Source organism: Mastigoproctus giganteus, chromosome 12, assembly GCF_048544385.1.
Source record: "Mastigoproctus giganteus isolate SK-2022 chromosome 12, ASM4854438v1, whole genome shotgun sequence".
NCBI classification, from domain to species: domain Eukaryota; kingdom Metazoa; phylum Arthropoda; class Arachnida; order Uropygi; family Thelyphonidae; genus Mastigoproctus; species Mastigoproctus giganteus.
In genome coordinates, this window is record NC_143586.1 from 549,972 (window position 1) to 577,764 (window position 27,793).

The window sequence follows — 27,793 nt, forward strand, 5'->3', positions numbered from 1 at the left end:
ACAGGGATCGGATACACTTAAATAGAAAGGGGGCAAGAATATTTGCTGATGCTATCGAGGCAGTGTTAGGTGGGTCGGAAAACTCTAGCTTGGGGGGATTCACAGACTAAAAGGTTAAAAGTAGCCGCAGGAAGAGGTGAAGGTGATTCTTGCACAACTTCTATTAGAATAAGTAGCGACTTGGAGCAAGGGGTGCAGGGACTGATGGCAGTCATCAGGAAAAGGATGGGTATATGGGATGTGTTAGGGTAACTAATAATAAGGATAGGTACACGTATACTTGCATGTATACCAATGCTTAGAAGTATAGTAAATAAATTTGATGAATTTGAAGTGTTGGTCAAGACATCAAAGGCGGATATTGTTGGGATTGCAGAGACGTGTTGCACAGATATAAGGAATGCAGAACTAGAATTTGGGGAGTACAATGTGTTTGTTAATTAAGAAAAACAAAATCAAAATAAGTGCATCCAGTTGATATAGATGAACAGTGCACTGTTGAGTCAGTTTGGTGTGATATAAGCACTGCGAAAGCAAAAATAAGAGCAGGTGTGTGTTATAGGCCTAATGACTCGAGGACCAATGTCAACAAATATCTTCTTTCGTCTTCTCAACCTCCAACCCAAACACAGTACTATAGGTTGTAATACCTCTCATGTTTGGGGTTTACTTAAAAAAAAAAAAAAAAAAAAAAAAAAAACATTTTTTACACCACGTTCTAAATCATGAATAAGTTTGAATTTTTTTATGAATAGAGAGACTTTCTTTTGTTATACACATTTCCAAAGTAAAGATTCATTTCTAATTGATTTTACTTTAATGACAGTAAAGTGATGTGCATACAAACAATTATCATTTGCAAAATTCTTAGAAGCTCCAAAATAAATTCACGGCTCAGTGAATACAAGACAATCTTTGTAAATAGAGTAATGCAAACATAGAAATTACAAGCAGAACGCCAATGCACTATTGTATAGCTCCTCATCTGATGTGGGTGGTCATAAAAGATGTCTCCCCTTAGATTTTTGTCTATTCCAAGAATTAGGTTTTTTCAACTACCCAAACACATGTTGGAATTAATGACATTAAGAGTAAGAGATCTGTAGATTTACTCAACAAATACAGGTCAATGTTGAAAAAGGTTGTGAGTTAGGGTTGAATGTGAAAGTGTCTACAATTCTGCCCAGACACTTGTTATTTTTTTATTTTTTATTTTTTTTTTTTTTTGGAGCATTAGCAACTAAGGCCATGTTGCTCCGGGGATATGTGGTGTTCATTCCCTAACCTTTCCGCATCCCCCGTATTTGGTGGTCACGGTGCCCAGACATGATAGGATGGAGTATATCATGAGAGCCTTATGAATCAATTCGGCCCTGGAGAGATTGTGCAAGGCTCAAGGGGTAGAATTTTTTTCAGCCCGGTCTGTGCTTGTTAACAGGAGAGACAGGGTCTACAGGGATGGGATAAATTAAATAGAAAGGGTGCAAGAATATTTGCTGTTGCTATCGAGGCAGTGGTAGATGGGTCGGAAAACTGCTCGCGTGGGGAGATACACAGACTAAAAGGTTAACAGTGGCCGCAGGCAGAGGTAAAAGTGATTCTTGAATTGCTTCTATCAGAATGGGCAACAGACTGGAAAGCAAGGTAATGGATATTTCCAAGACTGCTGGGAGTCATACTGGAACAAGTAAATACATGGGCTGTGTTAGGGTGGCTAGGGGCAGGAACAGGTGCATGTACACCAATGCTAGGAACATAGTTAATAAATTTGATGAGCTTGAAATGCTAGTCAAGCCATCAAAGGCAGATATTGTTGGGATATCAGATTTTGTTTGTTTGTTATTTGGTTTTTAAGAGCATTAGCAACTAAGGCTATATTGCTCCGGGGATATGCGGTGGTCATTCCCTGACCTTTATGCATCCTCCGGGCTCGAACCCCTGGTCTAATCAAGAAACGTGTGCTATGCACTGCTGCTCCTGCCCACCTGGGTACGGAGGTGCCATTTTGGGATATCAGAGACGTGGTGTCTCTGATATCTGTCACAAAGATATAGGCAATGCAGAGTTGGAATTTGGGGAGTACAATGTGTATAGGAAGGATAGACGGGACAGGAAGGGAGGAGGGGTTATGCCATTAGTTAAGAAACACAAAATCTAAGGAAGTGCATTCAATTTATGCTGGTGGACAATGCAGAGTTCAGTCTGTTTGATGTGAAATAAGCACAGGGAAAGGAGAAAAATCAGAGTAGGTGTGTGTTATAGGCCTAATGAATCTGATGAGTATAATGAGCAATTCTGCAAAGAAATAGAGTGGGCCAGTATATCAGAATGTATTATAATGGGAGATTTTAACTTTCCAGATATTGTCTGAAACTCGTGGGTTGGTCACTCGCACACTACCAAGACTTTTGTGGAATTACTGAACGACTGTATTCTACAGCAACATATTCGAGAGGCAACCAGAGGGAGTAATAGTCGTGATCTGATTATCAGTAGTGATTCTTCTTGCATTAAGAATCTGCAGATAAAGGAACCACTCGGTGACAGTGATCACAATGTATTGATGTGGGAATTATTTAAAGATGTAATTACCTTAAAGGCTAAAGTGAAGGGCTTTTGCTCTCGTAAAGGTGACTACTGAGGTCTCAGACAGTTTTTAAATTCTGCACAGCGGGATCAACTGATGATGTTACCAACTTTGAATTCTAAATGGCAAGCCTTCAGGGACTTCATTTTGGAGGCTACTAGGCTTTTCATTCCAACTAAGAAATACTGTTCAAGGTTTAGGCCTAAATGGATACCAGATGAATTAATGAGGCTAGGGGCAGAGAAGAAGAATGTATGGGATGCATATAAAGTATCAGGCAACAGAAGCCTATGGCACGTATAAACAAGTCGGTGATCAAGGCATAAAGGTTAGGCACGCGAAGGCAGATTATGAGAAATCTTTGGCAGAGGATGCAAATAAAAACAGCAAGGAGTTCTTTACTTATGTAAACTCTAGAAGGAAAGGGATGAATCACATTGGACAACTTAACATAGATCGGTTGACCATTGATGATCATGCTCAGGTAGCTGATAAACTGAATTAGTATTTTGCATCTACGTTCACACATGAGGATTTATTCAATGAGGGGAGTGCCAGAAGTTTATCAAACACTAACAGGGAGCTAAGTGATTTTGTAATAACTGACAGCAGAGTGGAGGAGAAATTGTTGAAATTAAGCATAAGGAAGGCACCTGGGGTGGACAGGATTTTATCCAGTTATATTGAAGGAGGCAGCAAAGGAAATAAGCAAACCCTTAGCCATAATTATGAGAGCTTCCTTGGACTCAGGGAAGGTTCCCATGGACTGAGGTGTGCTAATATCACCAATTCACAAATTGGGGTTCAAAAGGTGACACAAGTAACTACAGACCTGTTAATTTAACTTGTGCTCCGGGGAAAATAATGGAATCACTGGATAAAGAAGTATTGCAGGATCATCCAGACAAGACTGCAGTAATAATTAAGATACAGCATAGGTTTGTCAAAGGGAGGTCTTGTCTGACCAATTTGATTGGTTACTATATGTTCATAACTTTGATATCATATTCTTGGATTTCAGGAAAGCTTTTAATACTGTTGCACATGGAAGACTGATGTATAAATTGGAGAGGTATGGCATGAAGGGTAAGCTGCTACAATGAATAAAGGGATGGTTGAGTGGGAGACAACAGAGAGTGGTAATCAATGGACAAAATGTTAATAGTGGAGTTCCCCAGGGTTCGGTGTTGGGCCCATTGTTGTTTTGCATATATTGATGAAGTTATATCGGGTTTAATCCAAGTTAGTAAATGATACAAAGGTTGGCAGGGTTGTTAACAACAGTAATGACAGTATGCTACTCCAACTGGATCTAGTTAAGTTGAGAAAATGGGCTGAGAAGTGGCAACTGGATTTTAACATTGACAAATGCAAAGTACTGGATATGGGTAGAAGTAACCCCGGAGAAACGTACCGCGTGGTACTACACTTAAGGTGGTAGAAAGTGAAAAAGACCTGGGGGTAATTGTCCAGCCAAATATGAAGTTCGCTCAGCAGTGCAGACGGGCTGCCAGGGCAGGTCATGGAGTCTTGTCAATGATATATAGGAATTTTGCCGGCAGGGACAGGGAGGTGATAATCCCGTTATACAAGGCAATGGTCAGGCCACACCTGTACACAGTACTGGTCTGGAGGCCTCATTTTTGGAAGGATATAGAGTTGCTAGAACGAGTACAAAGAAGGGAAAAAAGATAAGTGAGGGGGAACAAAGGGGTGCTCTTACCAAGAAAGTTCTGCAAACTGCAGCACCTGGAGAGAAGGCACCTGCGAGGTGATCTGACTGAGGTGTACAAGGCCTTGAATGGGTTGAGCAAGTTGAATGCTGATGGGATTCTTCCTCTTGCTCAGAATAAGAACCTGAGGGGGGCACAGCTTCAAATTGAGGAAAGATGTTGTAGAATAGATGTGCAGAAATTTGCCTTTAGCCTGCGGGTAGTTGACTGGTGGAATAGGCTTCCATCTTTTGTTGTAGAAGCTAATAGCCTAAATAAATTTAATGCTGAGCTGGACAGGCATTTGGAACGAATGGGGGATGAAATGGGAGGGTTTTTTTTTTTTTTTTTTTGGCTTGTGCTGCATAAGCTTGCTTTCTTGCATTGTATGCCTCTACTATTGCTAACAATTAAAAATTGTTTGCACAGTTACCAAAATTTGGTAACTGTGCAAACGTGTAGTACACTCGTTATAACAGTGAGCGGTTATATGGGAAAATCGCATAAGTTAAAATCATTATGGCTTTTTGCTCATTACAGCCGTGATCTCTTTATTTCCACGCTCGTTATAACCAATTTCAACTGTATTTCTTAGGAAATAATAATAATTGAAAGTAACTCAAGGTTCACATTGGTACTTACACTAGTTAATCGAAGATATCTTTTCTCCAATTCATGTGATGTGCCAACAATAGTATATGACTCCCAGTCAATATCTCCACAGTCATCTGAGGCAGCCTTAAAAAAATTAGACTTAAATTTATAAAAGTTTATCAGTGCTAAATTTCAAAATATTTCTGAAGTTTATATTATGGAGAATCCTTTAAGTAATACTTTTAATCGTGATCCACAAACATCTGCTCCTCTAAAAATATTTATTTTAGAAGTGTAAGTTCAAAAGTTCTTGGTAAAATATATACAAGCAGTTTTAACTTCTGGGAATAATCTGTTCCTGAAAACATATCAAAAATGAGTCTGAAAATTAAGTGCTACACCTATATGGTATAATGGTGTTCTGATTCCAGAGAGCTGAAAAATATTCAACTAATGAAATCCTTAACTGGTATAAATGGTATAGAAATTAAGGTATACTATTTATACCAATAATGTAGATTAATAATTAAGGTAAATGGCATAAATTTTTATTATTATTTTTTTAATTCTGAATTGGTTATTCAATGTATACAGACTATATTTTAGCATTTAAAAAGCATATAACATAAAACAAACAGTAAAAAGAATCTTAAATGTTTATTTGAAAAAGGATCAATATGTAATGCTCCACAGCAAATAACACTATAAATAAAAACACTAGTAAACTATGTGCAAATGCTAAATATATTTATTGGGAGAGAGAAAGGGGGAAACAATTATATAGCATCATCTGCGTAGTGTATTGTTCAAGTGCACTGATCTTTCGTTCATCTGACCTCTTTTGTCATTGGGCTATTGGAAGTCCATGGTCCCACTGCTGCGTGTCTTTTCCCATGTGGAGGTGGGCCAGGCAGTAGGGCCGTATAAGTCTCTTCTGGGATAAACCATGCAATGCCTAGGTTTGCTAGGGAGGGCCCAAAGTTGGAGAAAAGAAAAAAGGAAGAATTTTTTTACTGGAAACACACGTGGGAGTGACAGTTTGATTTTGGAGGGGGTGGTAGATAGGTTTCGATCAGAAAAAAGAAGAATAGGGGGATAAAGGGACATCCCAGCAGAGGAAACTCACCCTCTACAAGAAGGGTGACTGTTAAGAGCAGTGATAGTGTTTAGGGTGGTAGGGTCCACATGAAGTGGGAGGGGGGGGGGGGGGCAGAACCTTTCAGTGAGAGAATTGGAGAATAAAAGTCATGGGGCCAGGATGTCATAGTAGGAGTGATCACCATCTTACAATCAGTGAATAGGCCCCACACTGGCCAGACCAGCTGGAGCCACTGCCGGAATCTCATGCCCTCAAGGAGAGTTAGCACGACATGGGCAGTGGACTTCCATACAGAAATTAAACTGCGTATGTAGTGTAAAGGCATCGAAGGTAGCCAGGATATGAAATATAATTAAAACAATGCCTTTACACTAGATATATAGTTCAATTTTATGGGTGAATCTACACCAATATTATATAATTAAGAATCTACAGATAAAAGACCCTAAGGTGACAGTGATCAGAGTGTACTAATGTGAGACAAAAGGAAATCTGCCTTTAGCCAGCGGGTGGTTGGTTGGTGGAACAGACTTCCATCCCTTGTCGTGGAAGTTGATAGCCTAAATAAGTTTAAGGCTCAGCTGGACCGGTATTTAGAACAAACAGAGGGGTGAAGTTGAAGTGGTTATTTTTTATTTATTTTTTTTTTTTTGGCTGATGCTGCATAAGCTTGCTTTCTTGCATCACATGCCTCTACTGATGCTAATGCTATTACAAACCACAAGTTCTAAATGGAAGGCGTCCAGGAAAGTAATCATAAAAGCTATTAAGCTTTCTTACCAACTAAGCAATTACTGTTGATATTTATAACTAAATGGATGCCAGATGAACAAATGCGACTAGTGGCAGTAAAGAAAAATGCATGGGATGCACATAAATTATCAGATTACATAGAGGTCTATGGTAGAAATAAAATAACCTGATAAGTCACAAAGCAGGTTAGACAAGCCAAGGCAGATTATGTAGTCTTTGACAAAGGATGCATAGAAAAACAGCAAAGATTAATTTACTTATGTAAACACTAGTAGGACACAGAACCATTTCTGTAATCATATATATGAATTTCTCTTTCTGTTTATACTCCGGGATGACCAAATGGTCAGAGGAGTTCACAAGATAGACAAACAGCACTGTATTTAGCAGTCATGGGCTTGAACCCCGGTCACTCTAGGCATGTGTACTTATGCACCTCCGCACCTGACCACTCGGCTACGGCGGCCTCATATATATGAAGTGTAAATAAATCACATTGGTTCACTTGAGCATTCTTGTTTCCCTATTTGCTGCAACTTTTCCCAATCTACACTCACACCTCTGTCAAAACCTGATGGCTCTATTGCCCTCGCAGCTAAAGATACAGCTGACCTGTATCCTGGTGCACAATGTAGCCTGGTGTGTCGTTCTTTTCGTGCTCCTGTTTATTTGCTACATTAAGTGTTTTTTTCTGAACTTAATGTTAAATAGTTATGCTGTGCCTGATGCTGGATCGCAGCTCTTGATGACTGATGACTCTTTTATACTGTATGTTTCTCCTAAATAAGTCATTTTTTATTTTAATTTTTGCATTGCTACACTGCTGACCAGCATGCTGTCATCATGTCGCTCTCAGTCTGCTTTTGTTTGCCACTCTGAACCTTGACCTTGGCAAATGAGCACTTGGGGAGCAAACTACTTTCTTCTTCAAGTTAATAACAGTGACAATGCTTGCCAATAACAATCTTAGCGTAATTTTCTAAGAGAGAGAGAGAGAGAAGAGGTTACTATAATCAGGTGGGAATTTACTTGCTTCTGTTGCTGTGAATCAGCCCCACCCCCAACACACATTTTTCTGTTGGCTATCGAAGTTTTACATAGTTTCTAACTTCTCAGTTCAGCATATTTTACTTTAATATTGAATTTGTGTTGAATAACATGGTTATAAATATTGGATTGAAAGAATGCTGTTGTGAGAAAACGTACAGATATATCTGAGAGAGGAAACAACAACTCACCCTTATTGTCTCCTAAAATGTCAAAGCTCTCTTGAGAAAGATATTTCTGGAGGTTTACCTACTAATCAAAAAGTTGGGATAACCTCAAATTCAGAAGGTAATAAAACAATTGAAGAATTAGATATTATTAAGGATGTATCTTCTTGTTATGAGGCAATTTCAAAAATGTGTAAAGATATGAGCTATGTTACTTTATGTTACTTGTTAGTTACTTTATTAGTCTGGGAGAGACTAATAAAGTAACTAAAAAGGAGAGATATTATCCAATCTTGAGACATTAACAACAGACCTCCTGATAGAAAATGAAACACTGAAAGTCGTTAATCATGAAATAAATACATGAGCTAGTCTCCTAGACAAAGTAATACAAACCTTTTCTACAGTGACTCCGAATAAAATAGTTAATATTTAAAAGCCAGTAGTTCAGGTACCTGCTGTTGGGGAAGTCCAACAGGAGGGGGACCACTGTTACAGGGTGTCCCTTTTGTTGGACCTTATGCTGATGTTGCCTATAATGGACCTACAATGAAGGAACAAATAGCTAAACATAGAGAATGTATCGATACTTAAGAGCATTGGAGAATAGCAATCTTAAAACTAGTGCAGGTGTAAAAACTTTGTAACTAATACTTTGAAGACAGAATTTAAAACAGTCAAAATAAAATCAGTTGAAAAAAAAACGGGGTAGTTTTGGAAACAGCCACCAAGTCGGATTTAATTAGTATCAATACATCTGATCCCTTGTCCTCTGCAGGAATCTATATGGGAGTTCCCAAAAAAAGGCAACCCTTCCATATTGATCTAAGACATACCTAAGAAGCTATGTAAGGAGGATATATTAAAAGAATTTTATGATAAAAATCTGGTTGCCTATGCATGGCTTTACAATGGAGGAGATTAAGAGGGCAACCTCATTCAGGCTTACAACTAACATTTTTGTCAAATGTACGCTGGGTAATCAGTTTTTCCCACAAATTTACAGGTGTATTTCTTCAATGGACAGAATATTTCCCTCTTGTAGCTCACACAGGCACAGACTGTTTACAATAGTTACTAAGCGTTCTTTGCATTTGGGAAATGGGCACACAACACAATACTGTACCCATAACTCTCCATCCTGTGGACACTGTGCCCATAGCAGTCATGTATAGGGAAAATGCCCTCATAAGGACGAGCCTGTCCGCTGCATAAATTGCAAGATGGGATATTCAAGAGGCGCAAAAAAGACTTTCGATATTCCATTCGAGATTCTAATTGTCATGAATAAAAAGAGTTTTAGAGAATGTACAATTAATGACCACTGACGAATGTGGCACTGGAAGTTGAAGGAGAGAGAGGGTTAACATCCAATCTAATGTAAATCTACAAATCTTTACGGTTAAATGGGCATGGTCACATACTGTGGTGGACGAAATCAGGGTCTCTGCTGAGGAGCATTTAGCCGACACTGCTGCTAGAACCATAGGCCACTCACAATAAAACACATACTCCTGGAATGCACCTTGTATAACAATTCCTGTCTAATTTCATTTACCTCTCTCTCACACTTACAGAAATTGCCACTTAGCAATATCATAGGCAAAAGTTCAAACCTTACATAATTTTTCTTCTTTCTGAATGAATAGGTTTATATGGCCTAAGTAGCGTTTGCACCAGAAAAATCCAAGCACAACAATAATCATACTATGCCAGGGTACAGCTTGGCCAATCCTCTAAGATTATGGGATTGAATATCCCATAATCTTAGAGGATGGGATAGTCAATCAAAATGAGAGTGATTCAACTGGTGTTAGTAAACCCAAAAACATGTATTGCCACTTTTAATTAAATATAGATATAACTGTCATAAATGGACTGTGTATTACATGTGCTGCATCCATTTTGATCACTTATTTTTCTCATTTCTTTTATTTGATATACAGGCAGTTCTCGCTTTAAGAGTTTTTTTTTTTTTTTTCCCCCCAAAGTAACAAGTATCAACAAAATCAAAAATATGAACATTAATTGCAAAAAATGAATGTTAAACATTCATAAATACCGCATTTCAAATCACGCGAGTAGTTATACAATACAGTGTACCACGCTTTACGACATTAAACTGTTACTATCGCATTGTGAAAATATCGTAATGTGAACCCAATAACACATTGTCTTTTGGTAATACATTCCGCGACATCGGAAGTTCAAATTTTCGCTATATAATTCCCTAAAAGGTTGTTTTTATAGTGTAAATTGTATTAGTTACCAATTCAAATCACTAAAATGCACTACACTTTCATTGTTATTATATGTTCTGTTATAAGAACCAATTTTGAACGGTTTTGTGATATTTTTCTAAAGTACATTTCTGGAAGTCACGACCATGAAACAAAAGCAATTTGCACTTTCCGGTTACTGGACTTTTCTGTTACTGCAAGCAATTATAAACGGGTAGTAAAACTCGATGCTACTGCATTTGTGAAATACCAAAAACTGGAATTGTGTGGGTTTTTATGTTATTATGGGGAAATGTGTTTGCCCTTTATTGAAATCTTCAATCGTATAAAAAACATAAATACATTTTCAGAATCTTCTCTTCATTTATTTATTTATTTATTTTTTTTTGCTTCGTAAACTTGTTACTCTGCACAAATCATGTTAGTTGCAATTTGTGCGTTCCATGCTAGTGAAATTTCTAAGAGAAGAGAAGGGAGTGTGCATTTAGTTGATGATGATGAAGAATAAACATTATTTAACATTTGTAAGTCATAAATAATTTCTCTATTATTATAATTTGTTCGATTTTACAGGCTAAGTTTTCATTTCTTTGGATAAATCAATCATTGTTTAAACATGAACTAATTAGCTAACTAATTTCATTGTTAGTAATGTAACCCCTATTTTTAACATTATGTCTATAGAAAATAAATTCCTGCTTTACAAGCACGCGCTAGGAACGAATTAACTTGTAAAGTCGAGAACTACCTGTATTTATATTGTCCCCCTTCTGAAGATTTCCACGACTTGCTAAATTATTTAGAATATGCTTTTACTATAAAGGTGAAGACAGGATATTAGAGCTGGAAAAGGAATTAGAAAATATGAATTGGAATATCACCAGTTTGGCTGAAACAAGAAGAAATGAATCACTTATAAGTTTATCAAGTGGAAATCTGCTGTACACCAATGGAAACAGTGAAAGGAGTGAAGGTGGAGTTGGGTTTCTGGTCCATAAAGATTTTAAAAACAACATTTTGGAATTCAAAAGTACATCACCAAGGGTGTCAAGACTAATACTCAAGATTTCTAAGAGGTACAAGCTAAAGTTTATAATGATTTCTGCACCAACATCGAGCCATGATGATGAAAAGGTTGAAGAAATGTACACCGAAATTGAGAGTCTTCTAGATGAGCAGAAAACCCACTACACTATTATTATGGAGGACTTCAATGCTAAGGTTGGAAAAAGGCAAAACAGTGCAGAAAGAGGAACTACAGGAAATTTTGGAATTGGTGAAAGAAATAAAAGAGGTGAAAGACTTGTGGAATTTGCAGAATCTCAAGGACTGTCAGTAATGAACACTTTTTTCAAGAAAAGGGTGAACAGAAAGTGGAGATGGAAGAGTCCAAATGGATTAACAACTAATGAAATCGACTTCATCCTCACTAACAGAAGATATATTGTGAATGATGTTACCGTCCTGAATAAGGTAAATAAGGTAAATGTTGGAAGTGATCACAGAATGGTAAGATGTACACTTGATATAGATGTAGGAAAGGAAAGGAAAAAACTGACTCGAGTAAATAATACAAAGGTCTTTGAGACAACAGAGGAGGAGAAAAAGCAGTATGTACTGGAACCTGAGAACAAGTTTGAGCTTCTGCAGTCTTCTCAGGACCAAGATATCGACGAGGAATATTACAACTTTCTGAAAGTGATAAAGCCCAAAAAACCTATAGGGAAAAAGAAATCCAAAGAAGAAAAAATTAGTCAAGAAACACTTGTCGTGATGAACCTAATACGACAAATGAAGAGCAAGAAAAACACTGACAGGGAGAAAATTGAGTATATCGAGTTATACAAGGCCAATAGAAAGAGACTCAGAGAGGATATAAGATTTAACACAAGAAAAGTAGAACAAGCATTAAGGGAAAACAAAGGATTTAAATCAGCAGCCATGAGCAGTAATACAGAAAGACAAATGATACTGAAACTGAAGAATAGCGATGGTGTACTTATAAACAGCAGAGAAGGCATAATTCAAATAGCAGAAGACAACTATAGAGAATTATACAAGGAGCGAGGGAATGATGCCAGCAGTGAGGAAGATGGATTGCAAAGTAGCAACACATACGACATACCCAATATTCTTTCTGATGAGGTAGAACATGCACTGAAGAAAATGTAGTATCAGAAAGCCCGGGGGGAAGATGAAGTTACTGTAGAGTTGTTAAAATTGTGAGGAAGAGACATAACACAAAAACTGGCAAGGCTCTTCACAAAGTGCATTAGAAAAGGTGTGACGCCTAAGCAATGGAATAATTCAATCATAGTTTTGCTGCATAAGAAAGGAGATAAATCAGAAATTGGAAATTATAGACCAATTAGCTTGTTATCCCACATCTACAAGTTGTTAACAAGGGTCATTACTAACAGATTAGAAAGAATACTTGATGAGAATCAACTGAAAGAGCAAGCTGGATTTGGGACAGGATTCTCAACTAATAATACATCAAAAAGGTTGATATCATTCGAAAAGAAATTCTAAAGACATTAAGAATGCAAGTGCCAAATTAATAACAAGAGAAAAAATTTTAAGAAAATAAAATAGCAATTGGATATGTGGTTCTCTGAGCAATGCAGACAGTCTGCTTGGACTGCTCAAGGGGTTTTGTCAATGACGTATAGGAATTTTGTTAGCAGGGATAAGGAGGTGATTATCCCTTTGTATAAGGCCATGATCAGACCACACCTTGAGTACTACATACAGGTCTGTAGGCCTCATTTTTGGAATGAGTACAGAGAAGGACAATGAGATTGGTGAGAACAAACTTGCTCTTATCAAAAAAGGCTTAAATTCTGCAAACTGTAGCATCTGGAGACTAGGCACCTGCAAGGTGATCATATACACTTCAATCGAAGTGTATAAGACCTTGAATGGTTTGAGCAAGCTCAATGCTGATAGGATTCTTCCTGTTGTTCAGATTACATAATCCTCAGGGAACATAAAATTTCAAACTGAGGAAAGATATTTGTACAACAGATGTGTGGAAATTTGCTAAATTCAAGGAATAATGGATAAACTTTTGGAGAAAATGGATGGGCGAAATGGGAAGTTATTTATTTTTTGTTCATGCTGTATAAGCTTGCTTACCTGCATTATATGCTCTCTGCTAATGCTAACTCCAGAAGGCTTACTTGCCTTTATGCTCAAATTTTTTTCTAATAAAAAATCGTCTGCAATTACAACATCACTAATTTCACATGGCTTAGCCTCATTCATACAGCCTCTACTCAGCATGAAGGGTCTTTCGTCAGTAAAGACGGAAGCAAAATATATATTCAATTCATCCACCACAACAGCTGGATTATCTAAGACTTTCCCACACCCAGTGCACAAGAGACTGATCTGATTAGCTTTCGTCTTTGTTGTACACACAAGTACACACCCGCATGAGTAATGACAATAATAAAATATATAAATAAGATAAATATGAAGTAGTCATTAGAGGCAGTAAAATACACATCCTCCACATGATACCCAATATATTACTGAAATTACGTATTAAAAAATTAATACAAATGCCCATAGTATGGCAAAACTGTAGAGCAAAAAATTAACATAAACATAACAATTAATCATAATAGGCAGGGAGAGAGAAGAAATAGCAAGACAGAAACTGTAGCCGAAAGCCTCCAAATAATTTAAAATATAATTTAAATCCAATTCAAATAATTCCATTTTTAAAATTTAAAATATAGGACCAATTGTATAACAATTTAGTGGCACCTCCCTAGTAAGGTACCAGTTCTGAGAAACATGAAATATCACCAAAAGAGACTAATCAAACTACTAAAACAAAATAAAACAGAAATAAAAATAGACTGACCATTATGCACCAAATCGACAGAGGATCACAAGGCCAATAATGATCACAGAATCGCTGCATTTCAATTGTTATGTTTATGTTAATTTTTCATTTTACAGTTTTGCCATACTATGGGCATTTGTATTAATTTTTTAATACATAATATCAGTATTATATATATACAGGGTGATTTGCTACCGGTGCGACAAACTTGCAGGAGGTGTGGGGGGGTACAAAGACGAATCGGAATCATATAGCATTGCAGGGTCCGAAATGCCTTCGTCATGCGGTAGAGAACATTGAACGGGAAGTCGCGTGAACAGCAATTCCGCTGTAAGTCAGCATTTGCGAACCGGTTCCCGAGGCAGTAGGATGGAGAAGTATTCAAACGTTGAACTGGCCGACGTGCACCTCGTGTATGGAGCTGCAGACTGTAATGGGTGCGCCACTCTGCGCTTGTACCAGGAACGTTTCCCGCACAGGCGTGCTCCTCATCATACGATTTTGGCACGTGTGCACAGAAGGTTAGGTTACGTGAGACTGGTTGTTTCACAAGATGTACCATGAATCTAGAGCGAACGACGAGGATGCCAGACAATGAGGAGAATGTCCTATGTCTTGCAGAAGGCAATCCGAGTACGAGTACTCAAGCGATAAGCCAAAGATTGGGTATTTCCCAATCCACTGTATGGAGGATACTGTCAACAAACCAAATGAGTTCATACCATCTGCAATGCGTCCAATCATTGGAGACTACAGATTATCCACTCCAGAGTACTTTTGCTACTTGGTTTCTTCAACAGAAACGGTTCGCAAATGCTGACTTCCAGCGGAATCGCTGTTCACGCGACCTCCCGTTCAACGTCCTCTACCGCATGACGAAGGCATTTCGGACCCTGCAACGCTATGTGATTACGATTTGTCTTTGTGCCCCCTACACCTCCTGCAAGTTTGTCGCACTGGTAGTGAATCACCCTGTGTGTGTGTGTGTAAGGTAAAGTGTATGTGTGTATATGTATGTATATATATATATATTTGAATAACATTTGAAATAGTTGGAAACTGAATCTTTCATAATAAAAATAAAATAAAAAGGTAAAGCAAACATCAGAGACAGAAAAAAGCATATTCCTCTAAATCAGGGGTCAACCTACAGCCCGCGGGCTGGATCCAGCCTGAAAGACTATTTCATCCGCCTCGTGAAATTTATTCGATAGAAATCTTTTTTGGTTGCTACATATCGTATATAAGGATATTTTTAATCAAAATATAATGTAAATGCGTCCAAATATAATTTTGTAACATTGTTGCAACTCTGTGCGCTTCCACTTGGCAACAGTGTTTCTTGCGATGTCGGTAATCCCAACAGTGCGAGTGCCCAAGGCTATAAGTTTATAGCCTCGAGTACTTCCGGTGAACACAAGTTGTCAAAAAGTGAAATAGTAAAGTTAAAATAAGCAACTTTTAAAACAATTGCTAAACGCTAATCTAAATATTAATCAAGTAAGTATTAGTGAAAGAATTGTATGCAATGCGTTCTTTGCAGTTTGCAATGTAAAGATGAGTATGCATATTAATCTTTCTCCTGGTTAGCTATTCTCATTCAGACTACAGTCTGAATGAGAATAGCTGACCAGGAGAAAGTAGTCGTCGGGCCGCTGCACTGATTATCATGCGCAACAATTTATTAGTGCTATTTGTATAAATGCATATTTTTAATTTTAACTTTGAATTTTTAATTTTAGTGAATCAAGATGTCAAGGAAAAGAAAAATTGATTCCGAATGTAGTGTCTTCAATGAACTTTGGTTAATTAATTATTTTTTTATAAGGGACAATAACCGACGTACCTACCTTATATGTAAAGAAGCAGTTTCTGTGTTGAAAGAATATAATTTAAAACGGCATTATACAAAAAAACATGCCTCAACTTACGATAAACGTCAAGGAGAGTTGCAAAACAAGAAATTACAAGAGCTGAGCTTTGATTTCAAGAGGCAACAACAACAATCAGAATTTAAGTTTAATTAGAGCTAGTTTGTGAGCATCTCAAATCATTGCTGAAGAAGGGAGGGCTTTTACTGATGGCAAGTTTGTGAAGAGAGTGTGCCTATCAATTGCAGAAGAAATATGCCCTGATCAAGTTAAGCACTTCGCTGTTACAAGTTTATCAGCGTCAACTTTAGCAAGAAGAATCGAACACTTGTCTACTAATGTTAAAGATCAGCTGAAACAAAAAGTTAGAGATTTTATAAATTTTTCTATTGCAATTGACGAAAGTGAAGATATTACCAACACAGCACAGTTACTCATTTACATACGCGGTATAAATCAAAATGTTGAAGTCACAGAAGAACTGGCTGCACTTGAAAGCTTGAAGAATAGAACCTCTGGTGAAAACATATTTTATAGAGTATCAAAAGTGTTTGAAGACCTGCAGCTTGATTGGGAATTGTCAGAAAAAATATTGGTTTCATCGGCCATGTTAATAAATATTTTGATTCCAAAAACATTGAAAGACCTATGCAATTGCATTGTGTTATTCACCAGCAATTGTTGTGCGGTAAATTTTTGTCTTCGAACTCAATCATGTCGACTATAGTTAGCATTGTGAATTTTATATGCAAAAATGGCCTGAACCATCAGTTTAAAATTTTCCTGGAGGAAATCAAAAGCGAATATGGTGATTTGTTGTATCATACGGAGGTGCGATGGTTGAGTCACGGTAATGTCTTTAAAAGATTGTTTCAACTCAGAACCGATATAGACATATTCATGAACGAAAAATTAAAACCAGTCCCAGAATTAACAGACTATAAATGGTTATGGGAACTTGCATTTTTAACAGATATTTGTGAAACATTGGAATACACTGAATAAAAAACTTCAAAGTCGCGATCTATTTGTAAATGACTTATTCTACAATATTAAAGCATTTCGGACAAAATTATAATTATTTAAAAATCAAATTGAACAAAATAATTTTCCCCATTTTTTGTGTTGTGAAAGTTTATATAATAATATGCCCAATTGTGATTTTTTTACTGACAATTTTGTCCAAAATCTTGAATTATTGATCGATTTGTTGATTTCGAAAACAATAGAAAATTATTTACATTATTTCAGAATCCATTTGATGTAAATGTTTCACAAATAGATAAAGATCTACAATTAGAGATCATAGATCTTCAAAGTAACGATAACCTGAAAACATTATTGAAAAATTAAATATTAATTAACTTTTATAAAACTTTGACAGAAAATGAATTTCCAGAATTAAAAAAATTAGCAAGAAGAATAATTTATATTTTTGGTAGCACTTACCTATGTGAACAAACATATTCAAAAATGAAATATATAAAATCCAAACATCGATCAAGAACGACAGATGAACATTTGCAAGACTTTTTAAGATTGGGAACTATTTGCTATTTCTGTAATATCAAATGTGATTATAATAATAAAAATTGTGATTTTTAATATGACTGTCTTTATTTACAATAAATATCCCTTGTTTATAATTTTTGATAGTTTTTCTATCTTTTACACCCCGTTTGACCTGGTGAAGTCGCTAAAATTGTGTTTTTTTTGGTTTACAGTATTTTTAGTCGTCAAAATTGCACCGACTCTGGCCCACCATTTGTTATGAATTTTTTATGTGGCCCTCCAATGAAAAAGGTTGGGGACCCCTGCTCTACATGATGCTTAAAATATAAATTAAAAAATAGATTAGAATAAGAATTAAAATATATATATATATAATAATAATAAAAATAAATAATTCCAGCAGCATGGCAAGACAGAAGAGTGAAAATAGTCAAAATTAAACATAATGATGAAACCAACAGGGAGGGAAGAGGGGTAACAAGAGTAAAAATATTGCAGCAGAAACTAAGATGATTTAGAACATCTAAATGTAAAGATAAAAAATCGACTTGCCTTTGCTGTGATTTGTCTAGCGATTGAAATGCAGCGATTCCCTGACCATTATTGGCCTTGTGGCCCTCTGTTGAGATGGGGCATAATGGTCAGTCTATTTTTGGTTTATTTTATTGTAGTGGTTGGTGATATTTCACATAAATTTGGACCTGGTGCCCGTCAGAGGTGGCGACGTTAAATTTATATGTAATTGGCTTTCGAAATTTAATGAATTGATATTTTATTAACCTTATATATTTAGATGTTCTAAATTACCTTAAAATTTCTGCAACAATATTTTTATTCTTGTTACACCTCTCTTCCCTCCCTGTAGTTTTGATCATTATGTTTAATTTTAACTATTTTCACTCTTGTCTTGCCATGCTGCTGGCATTATTTTTAATTTTTATTCTAATTTATTTTTATGGTTATATTTCGAGCATCATGTAGAGGAATATGCTTTTTGCTGCCTCTGATGTTTGCTGTACATTTTTATTTTATTATGAAAGATTCAGTTTCCAACTATTTTAAACGTTATTCATATATATATATATACACACACACACACACACAGGGTTATTAAAAATGAAGTCCGGGGTTTCAGAATTTTTTTTTTTGGGAAAGTGCATGTGTCATAATCATTTGTAGCCATCTCGAAAGAACGCATAATATCTCAAGTTTCGTTCCCACGCTCGCGATGTTTGATATGCTGCACGGCTAACCACCAGATGGTGATGGACGCAAACCGCCGTGCAGTCGTTCGTTTGCCTGTGACGCCAGTTCTGCTCTGTTGCGACATGGCTTCGGAATGTAACGAGAAATCTTTACTGTGTTGGAGTTTCATATAAGTAAATCTGTTACCGTTGTGCAACGCCACTTTCGGACAAAATTTAAGAAAGATCTGCCAACAGACAAGACAATTAAACGATGGTATACGCAGTTTAAGGAGCCAGGATGTCTGTGCAAGGGAAAACGTCCCGGTCGCTCGCCCGTATCAGATGCTAATGTGGAACGCATTAGGGAAATTTTTCTAAGGAGTCCAAGGAAATCCATGAGGGCAAGCAAAGAACTTCACATCCTACAAACTACAGTTTGGAGTGTTTTACGGAAGCGATTACTAATGAAACCACATCGTCTAACCCTGTTGCAGTCTTTGAAACCAGATGATCTGTGCATGAGGAGTAACTTCTGCAATGCACTGCAGAGACACATGGAACAAGATGACACGTTTGCTGACAGAGTGATTTTTTCTGATGAATCGACCTTCCATTTGTCGGGGAAAGTGAATAAGCAGAATGTGCGATTTTGGGGGACATCAAATCCGCATACACATGTGGAACACGAGCGGGACTTTCCAAAAGTAAATGTCTTTTGCGCCATATTTCAAAGGAAAGTTTACGGTCCATTTTTCTTTTGCGAAAAGATTGTAACTGGGGAGATTTATCTGGATTTATTACACTTATGGCTTCTACCCCAACTACGGGATGATAGTGCGAACTTCATCCTAAAGCAAGATGGTGCCCCACGTCACTTCCATCATATAGTCCGGAATTTTTTAAACCGCCATTTACCGCAGCGATGGATCGGACGTGGGAGTGCTGCAGATCAGTAGATCGAATCCTGGCGCCTCGGTCTCCCGACTTAACGCCATGCAATTTCTTCCTGTGGGGTTTCGTAAAGGATAACGTTTTTGTGCCTCCCTTACCTGAGACTATACCAGAACTGAAAGATCGGATCACCAAAACCAATGACAGCATCACTCCTGACTTACTAAGCCGTGTGTAGGAAGAATTCCTTTTCCGAGTTGATGTCTGCCGGATCACTAAAGGCTCTCATATTGAATATTTATGAGGTATGTAAAAAAAACTTCATTACTATACTTGCATTCTGGAAATATTTCTTTCTTCCTATGTCTGCTCATGTGTGTACAGGAATTGTTCGAAACCCCGGACTTCATTTTGAATAACCCTATGTGTGTATATGTATGTGTGTGTGTGTGTGTGTGTGTGTATATATATATATGTAATAATATAATATATAAAAGATTGTATTAAAGAGTAAAAACAGAAAACATCAGAGAGTTAAATAAACTGGATATGGCAAATGCACCGAAGCATATATATATATACATATATATATATGTATATATATTAAAATATATATATATAATTTAATTAAATCCAAATGCAACTAAAATCAGGCGGCAGAAATAAGAGTAAAAATAAGTGAAAATAAAAAAAAGAATAGTATAGCAGACATCAGTGGTAGCAAAAATGCAAAAACCACAACATGTTGCTTGTATATAACTGTAATATCATGTTACAATAAAAAGAAATGGATGCATGCCAATAGCAGGGCAAACCAGTAGAGCGAAGAATTTAACATGCAAAAGTAAGGTTAGAGTAATGGTGGGGAAACATTATTTAGAAAAAATAGTCCTAATTAAATGAGTTTCCAAAACACGTGAAATATTACATAACTAATTTGGAACACATTAAATGGAAAATTTCCAATAGCCATAATTATGAGAGCATCCTTGGACTCAGGGGAAGTTCCCACGGACTGGAGATGTGCAAATTCATCCCAATTAACTAAGGGGAATCTAAGGGTGATACAAGTAATTACACACCAGTTAATTTAACTTCTGCTCCGGGGAAAATAATGGAGTCACTTGTTTAAGATTGCATTGAAAGATCATCTAGACAAGATTGCAGTAATACCGTATTTCTTCAATTCTAAGACGGGATTCGATTGTAAGACTCACCTTAATTTCAGAAAAAAAAAAAACTTTGATTCTAAGAAAAAATAAATAAATAAAATAAAACTCTAAAATAAATCTAAGAAATATTTTTATCATAATAGAATTAAATTTACTAACAACAGCAACAGTACCGGTATTTATCAGTAGGTATGTTATTCATCACTTCCTTCTGAATCTTCTGAGCCATCAATATCTGCATCTGAATCAATATCAGAGTCTACTTCACATTCAGGGTCAGATTCTTCTGAGATGTCGTTATCTTCATTATTCCATAATATATCATCTTCTGAGCCATCAAGAATGGTGGTGATGCAACATTTTTTAAATGAGTACTTTACTATTCTTTCTGGGATCAGCTTCCAAGCTGTTGAAACCCATTCTGCCAATTTTGATGCCGACGCTTTCTTAATTTTTCCAGAAGGTGTCAGCAGAAGGTTGTCAGTCAACAGCCAGGATTAATATTCCTTTCTCAAGTAATCCTTAAATGGTTTGTTGATCGAAACGTCGAGTGGCTGCAGTTGGCTAGTCATGCCACCAAGAATCACAACCAAGTCACCACGTTTTTGCATGATTTTATTTTTGACACGTTCGGACAAATGTCCACGAAATGCATCAAGTATACTAGGGGGGTTATGAAGACTTCCAGGACATCTATTCCACACAACATTTAGCCAGTCTTCCATAAGCTCTGCCAACATTTATCCATTTTTTAGTGCATGCCCAATAACATCTTTGGAGAAAATTTCATTCTTCAGTATGGTTTTTCTATTTAAAATTAAATATGGTGGCAACTTTTAACCATCAGCGGTGATGCATAGCATCGTAGTGATATGCTGCTTTTCGTAGCCTGTGCTTATAATCTTGATTATTTTAGCACCTTTAGCACTGACTGTGTAATTTCGAGACATGTCGAAGACGACTGCGGTTTCATCAGCATTTACAATTTGACTAAACTCAGTTTTTTTTTCTTAATTTCATCACCTATCGCTGAAAGTTAATCAGCTTCTGTTGAAAGTCTGCAGGAATTTTTGGACAGATAGACATTCGCTGCCCTTATGATAATCCACTACGACACACGAGTCTGTCGCATCAGCCACAACTGCCTTTAAAAATTATTTTCTTTATTCCCAGGGGCTTGGCAATTTCTCTGGCTTTCAAATGCATGGCTTGTCGAGTGATGAGTAATCCTTTTGAGCATGTCTCCATTACAAAACATATCACAGCTTCAACGGCTTGTGGAAATCTTCCTTTCTTAGGCCGTGTAAAGCACTTGGTTGTTGCTTTGCACAAAAATATGAAATTGTGATCATTTCTCCAATGACGAACATTTACTTCAGTGATGTCAAAATGTCAACACGCAACTCTATTTCCATGTTCTTTTGCATACACAATAACTTTTTGTTTCAATGCAGCTTCGTAGTGCAATCTTTTTGACATTTTAATGTGCAATAAGTGATCAAAATTAACGAAATACAGTAACTCCACTTCTTACATACTTTTGAAGATACAAACAAAACTTCCTTGTTTTCGCTGAGTGAGTTCCACTATAATGAAATAATCGTGGCTTTACATTTCAAAAGCACGTGAAATCACCCACAGCACTTTATTCTCCAATGGAATTGGAGAATGTGAAAACGGTCAAACTTGGAGGCGGAGTTTCAATAAAACCAAAACGTGTGGTGCTCTGCAAAGTGTGGGAAAATTAAAAAAAAAAAAAAAAAAGGCGATTGTAAGATGCACCCCGTTTTTAGAGACTTTTTAGAATCAAAGAAATACAGTACAGTCAGTCCTCATATAGCACGATAGTTGTGTTCCTAGAAACCCTCGTGCAATAAAACAACAGGCCCTATGGGAAAAATAGGGTTAGGTGCCGACCACCCAAGATTGACCACACATTTGTAATCAAAACATTACCAGACACAATAAATTATTGTAATAAAACACGTATTTTATTATCACACTATAAAGGCCTCCGTAGCCGAGTGGGCAGGAGTGGGAGTGCAATAGCACACGCTCTTTGAGTAGGCCGGGGTTCAAGCCCCTTACTGCTGAATACGGTTGATCTGCCAACCCGCACTGGACCAGCAAGGCAGATTATGGTCCATTTCCCTCAGCATGAATTTTTGAGGAGGCTTCCATCCTGCATTGGGTTGATAATGGCTGCACTTTACTTTTTTTTTAGCTCACATTTTACTAAAGCACATTTCTGGGGGTTACTACCATAAAACAATTTCCAGTTGCATTTCTGCTAGTGGAATCTGTTTGAAACTGGTAGTAAACTCAATCTAATTGCATTTGCAATAATACCAATAGCTGGAATTGTGTGGGTTTTTACGTTATTATGATGAAATGTGTTTTCCCTTCACTGATATAAAAAAACAAACACATTTTCAGAACCTTCTCTTTATACCTATTGTGTTGCGTTCGGCTGGGGGGGGGGATTCGCGTTTGACTGCCATTTCTTGTAAACACAAAGGCGAATCGTGCACAAGCGAATTCAGTTCGTGTTATACATGATATCGTTCTCCTATTTATAAATCGCGTATGATCGAATTCGTGTAGTGTAAACACGTATTATACGAGGACTGACTGTACTTTTCTTTTGTTTGTTTTCTTTTTGTTCCTCCTTTAGTCAACCATAAACCACATGCCCGCAGATTGTATTCCCCCCATATATTTATTTTGGCCTTAATCTCATTTTATACATATTTAATTCTAAATTCACTAATTTCTTAATCCTTTGTTTTAATCATTATTCATCATGCAAAGCAGCATCAGAAACGGACTCTTTATACTGTTGTACTTTCATGCAATTTTGGTGGTTGTCTCTTGATAACGACACAGAGGTTGTGCATTCTTTATTTTTTTTATTCATATATTTTTTATATGTATATTTCTATATATACACTTTTTTTATATATATACCATGGTTTCATTCGTTCCTTTACTGTTTTACATATACCTCTTAACTTATATTCATTATGGTCACTGGGTTCTTTCTATCAGTGGCCGTAGTCAATGAAGCCCTTTACATAATCATTGTCCCTTTCTCCCTTCCCTTTTTGTATACCATATACAGGAACTCCCCGACTTACGTAATACTCGACTTATGGAAATTCGACTTTACATAAGTGTTTGCCGGCTGATGCAAACTTTAAAAAATCATGTAAATGTATTTTTCATCCTGTAGGAATAAATGGAGGTATGGTGAAAATATTGTAATGTGAATCCAATAACTTTTTTTTTTTTTTTTAATTCATTCCAAGTCCTTGGAAGTTGAAAATTTAGCTATATTACTAAGCTATTATCTCTCTCTAAAAGTCATATTTATAAGGAAATTGCACTACTCTCATCGTTATCATATGTTCCCGTTATAAGAATCAATTTGAAACACCCTTGTGATATTTTTCTAAAGCACGTTTCTAGAGGTCACGACCAAAAAACAATTTGCACTTTCTGGTTTAATGGGCTTTTCTGTTAGTGCATTTAATTATACAGAGGGTTGATTCAGCCTTTTAATAACAATTTTGACAGTTCTTTAAAACTACGAAATTCCATGCTGCTGCCACCGGTTGTGTTCTCTTTGTATTCCCTGCACAGCTATTGCACAGCATAGCAATTTCCATTGAAGTGAAGCATGCTGCAAAACGGCCAAGTCGACCCTGTCCTATTCCTGTTGGCAGACTTTCCACAAAACTTCAACAGTTCTGGGGCAGCAGTTTCTGAGAGCTCTTTTGAAAAGTCCGAATGTCCAAAAATCCATGGGTGTGGCATCAAGTGATTTAACAGGTATATCTTCAAATGGGATTGAATGAATACCTGTTGCCGCTTCCATTCTCTGCAAAAAAATATGGGTGGAACGTGGCGTGTGGGTGGACGCCTTATCCTGGTGCACCCAGACATTTTCAGGATCAGAACTGTACAATGTGTGTATTTCATGTTCAAACAACGGCTGTAGAACTTCAGTCTGGTAATACACTAAGTTGACTTTCATGTTTTTAGCGACTCTACACAACTCAAATTTGCCATTATAACAAAAATCAGCTACAACCATAAAACCTTGGCCAAAACTTTCCTTGCACTGACGCACCCATGTTGGAAAGGCCTTATCGCCCTGTGGACAGTAATAAATTGCCCAAATTTTGTTGCAATCTGAGAGGTATACCCACGCTTCATCCAATGTTTCTACAAATTTCCACCTTTCAGCTGCCAGATAATTTTCAGTTTTCGAGCATTGACCCGGCGCTCTGCAACGTGCCTTACTCGTAGGTAGTGTATGTGGGCCTTGCGCTTCTTCTCCAGTTGCATCTTTTTGTCCATTATGCGACAAACGGTTGACTGGAAAGTTCCCACACGTGACACTATAGCTCTTTGGGTTTTTGGATTTTTACTGACAACGAGCGACTGTACTTTTTGTACTACCTCCCTCGTTCGACTTGGAGCAGGTTGCAGGTTTTTCGGCCTTTTCCTTTGCCATTCAAAATCTTATGGATGCCAAACTTCGATACACTAAATTTTGACTTGCACCTATCAATAATTTTCGCATAACTATACTCTTTTTCGTAAAGTGTGGTTATGTAACCTTCCAACCATGGGTCCAATTTCTGAGGTATGTCAACATTAAAACAGCTTCCACAACTAATGAACCTGTCGATAAGGTTTAGGACTGTGCATGCGCAAAAAAAAAAAAAAAAAAAAAAAAAATTACTTTGCTGCCATATATCACAAGCAGGATTAATGTCAAAATAGTTATCAAAAGGTTGAATCAATCCTCCGTAAATGGGTAGTAAACACTATCTTATTACATTTGCGATAATACCAATAACTGCAATTCTGTGGGTTTTTAACGTTACGGTATTATCGTGAAATCTTCAATCATAAAAGAAACAACATTTTCAGAAACTTCTCTCGATTCCTATTTACGTATTACAATGAAGGGAAAGCAACCAACGGAAAAGTTCAAGTGGTGATAGTGCCACAAAACAAAACAAAATTGATTTAGAAATGAAGATGAAAATTATTAAGATCTATTGCAAGGGGCCCAAGCAGGTCTTGCTGCTTCAACAGTGAATACCAATTTAAAGGACAGTGCACATATAAAAGAACATTTCAAAGGATCAAAGCACTTAAGATCAACAGTGATCACAAAACAGCATTTAGGTGCTATATTGAAAATGGAACAGCTGTTAATAATGTGGATGGAACATCAGATTCAGAAGCGAGTGCCCTAAGTCTAATGACCATTAAAGCAAAAACAACAAGTATTTATAAAGATATTAAGGATAAGTACAGCGAAACCGAAACCAAGTTTGTGGCAAGCAACGGGTGGTTTAATAGGTTCAAGCATTGTGCTGGTTTCCACAACGTTAAAGTATGTGATGAAGTCGTCAAGTGCCGATTCTGCAGCTGCAGGGAAATTTTGTGATGTGTTTGCAAAAATTATTGATGAAGACGGCTATTCAATGCAGCAAACTTTTAACATTGACGAGACTGTTCTGTATTGGAAAAAAAATGCCAGAATGAACATACATTGCCAAAGAGGGAAATACAATGTCAGGTTTCAAGGCATCAAAAGAGGGCCACACACTTGCTTGGGCTAATGCAGTGGGAGATTACAATTAAAACCACTACTTGTGTACCATTCTGCAAATCCTTGTGCAATTAAGACCACCCTACCCATGTATTTCCGATCGAACCAGAGAGCATGGATAACAATATCTCTCTTTGAGGATTAGTTTAAATACTGCTTCACTCCCAAGGTTGAAAAACATTGTAAAGATAATAAAGTTCCATTCAAGATTTTGGTTCTATTACATAATGCTCCTGGACATCCTATGCATCTAGATGATTGCAATTTGAAAGCGAGAGTCATATTTCTACCGCCAAACAAGACTTCACTCATCCAACTTTTGGAAATCTTACAATATTTACCACAGCATCTTAACTATTAAAAGGCCTGGGCGGAAATTACTAAAAGTTGTTTAAATGACGCATGGATGAAAATATGCCCATGGCACATAAAAGGCTTTGAAGGTGTTGAAAAAAAGATGAATCATATGAAGAGGTTACAGATAAGATTGTAAACGTTGCAGAGCTACTTCAGTTGGAGGTTGATGCAAAAGACATGGAGGAGTTAATAGAGGAAGAAGAGAAGGAATTATCTAACAAAGAAGTTATTGACTTGCAGGCAGCGATAGTGAAAGAAGCAAAATGCTGACGAAGCTCAAGACGAACCAAATGAGGAGCCGAGATGCTTCATCACCAGAGAGATGCCAATGGCATTTCATGAAATTGCATTGGTAATGGCGAGGTTTGAGAAGATGGATCCTGACAGTGAACGATTCTTAAAAGTTAAGAGGGGCGAACGATATGCTTGTTAGCTACAAAGAAATCTATGATGAAAAGAAAAAAGCCACCATCCAGTCATCCATTAATATGTTCTTTCGTAAGGTTGAGCAGCCTACCCTTTCTAAATCTCCACAGCCCTCAACACTTATCAGCTGAAGTCGTTGATTCTGGCAACTATGCTCAATAAGTAAAACTTACTGACGTTATACCCATCTCTCTTTTTTGTAATTTTTCCTGCGCAAGAGATAAAAAATTGAATAAATACAATAAATAATTCTATTTACTTGTTCGTTGAACATTTCTTTTGCGATTCAATCAATTCAGCGAGCACATTTCAAGTGCTGCACAAGCATTTGGAAAATTCCGACGCACGTAGCGTTCCCAGAGCGCAACCCTTACATAAGTCGGGGAGTTCCTGTGTGTGTGTGTGTGTGTGTGTTTATTAATTTTCAGTTTATTTGGTCATGCAATGTTGTTAGTTTGTTTCCACCTGAGTGATATTTCACATAATTCGGAAACTGTTGCTTACTAGGAGGCACCGCTAAATTTCTTTTAATTGGCTTAATTTCTAAATTATTTTAGGAACGTTGCTCCGACACTACCCTTTTCTTCTTTATCCTTCCCCCCCATATTTTTCTGTTATTGTTATTTTATTTGGTTCAGTTAATTTTCACTCTACTGGTTTGCCATGCTACTGGCAATATCCTATTTCAAT

At 36.9% G+C, this 27,793-nt stretch overlaps 1 protein-coding gene across 4 annotated transcripts in view; it reads right to left on the reverse strand.

The window, feature by feature from the left end:
• LOC150076627 (uncharacterized) overlaps window positions 1–27,793 on the reverse strand; it is a 404,400-nt gene that overhangs the window by 114,211 nt on the left and 262,396 nt on the right. For all 4 annotated transcript variants that reach the window (XM_090386197.1, XM_090386196.1, XM_090386195.1 and 1 more), the window contains one exon: window positions 4,942–5,037. In XM_090386197.1, the coding sequence (XP_090242323.1) occupies window positions 4,942–5,037 (96 nt within the window). The remainder of the gene's footprint in view (window positions 1–4,941; window positions 5,038–27,793) is intronic.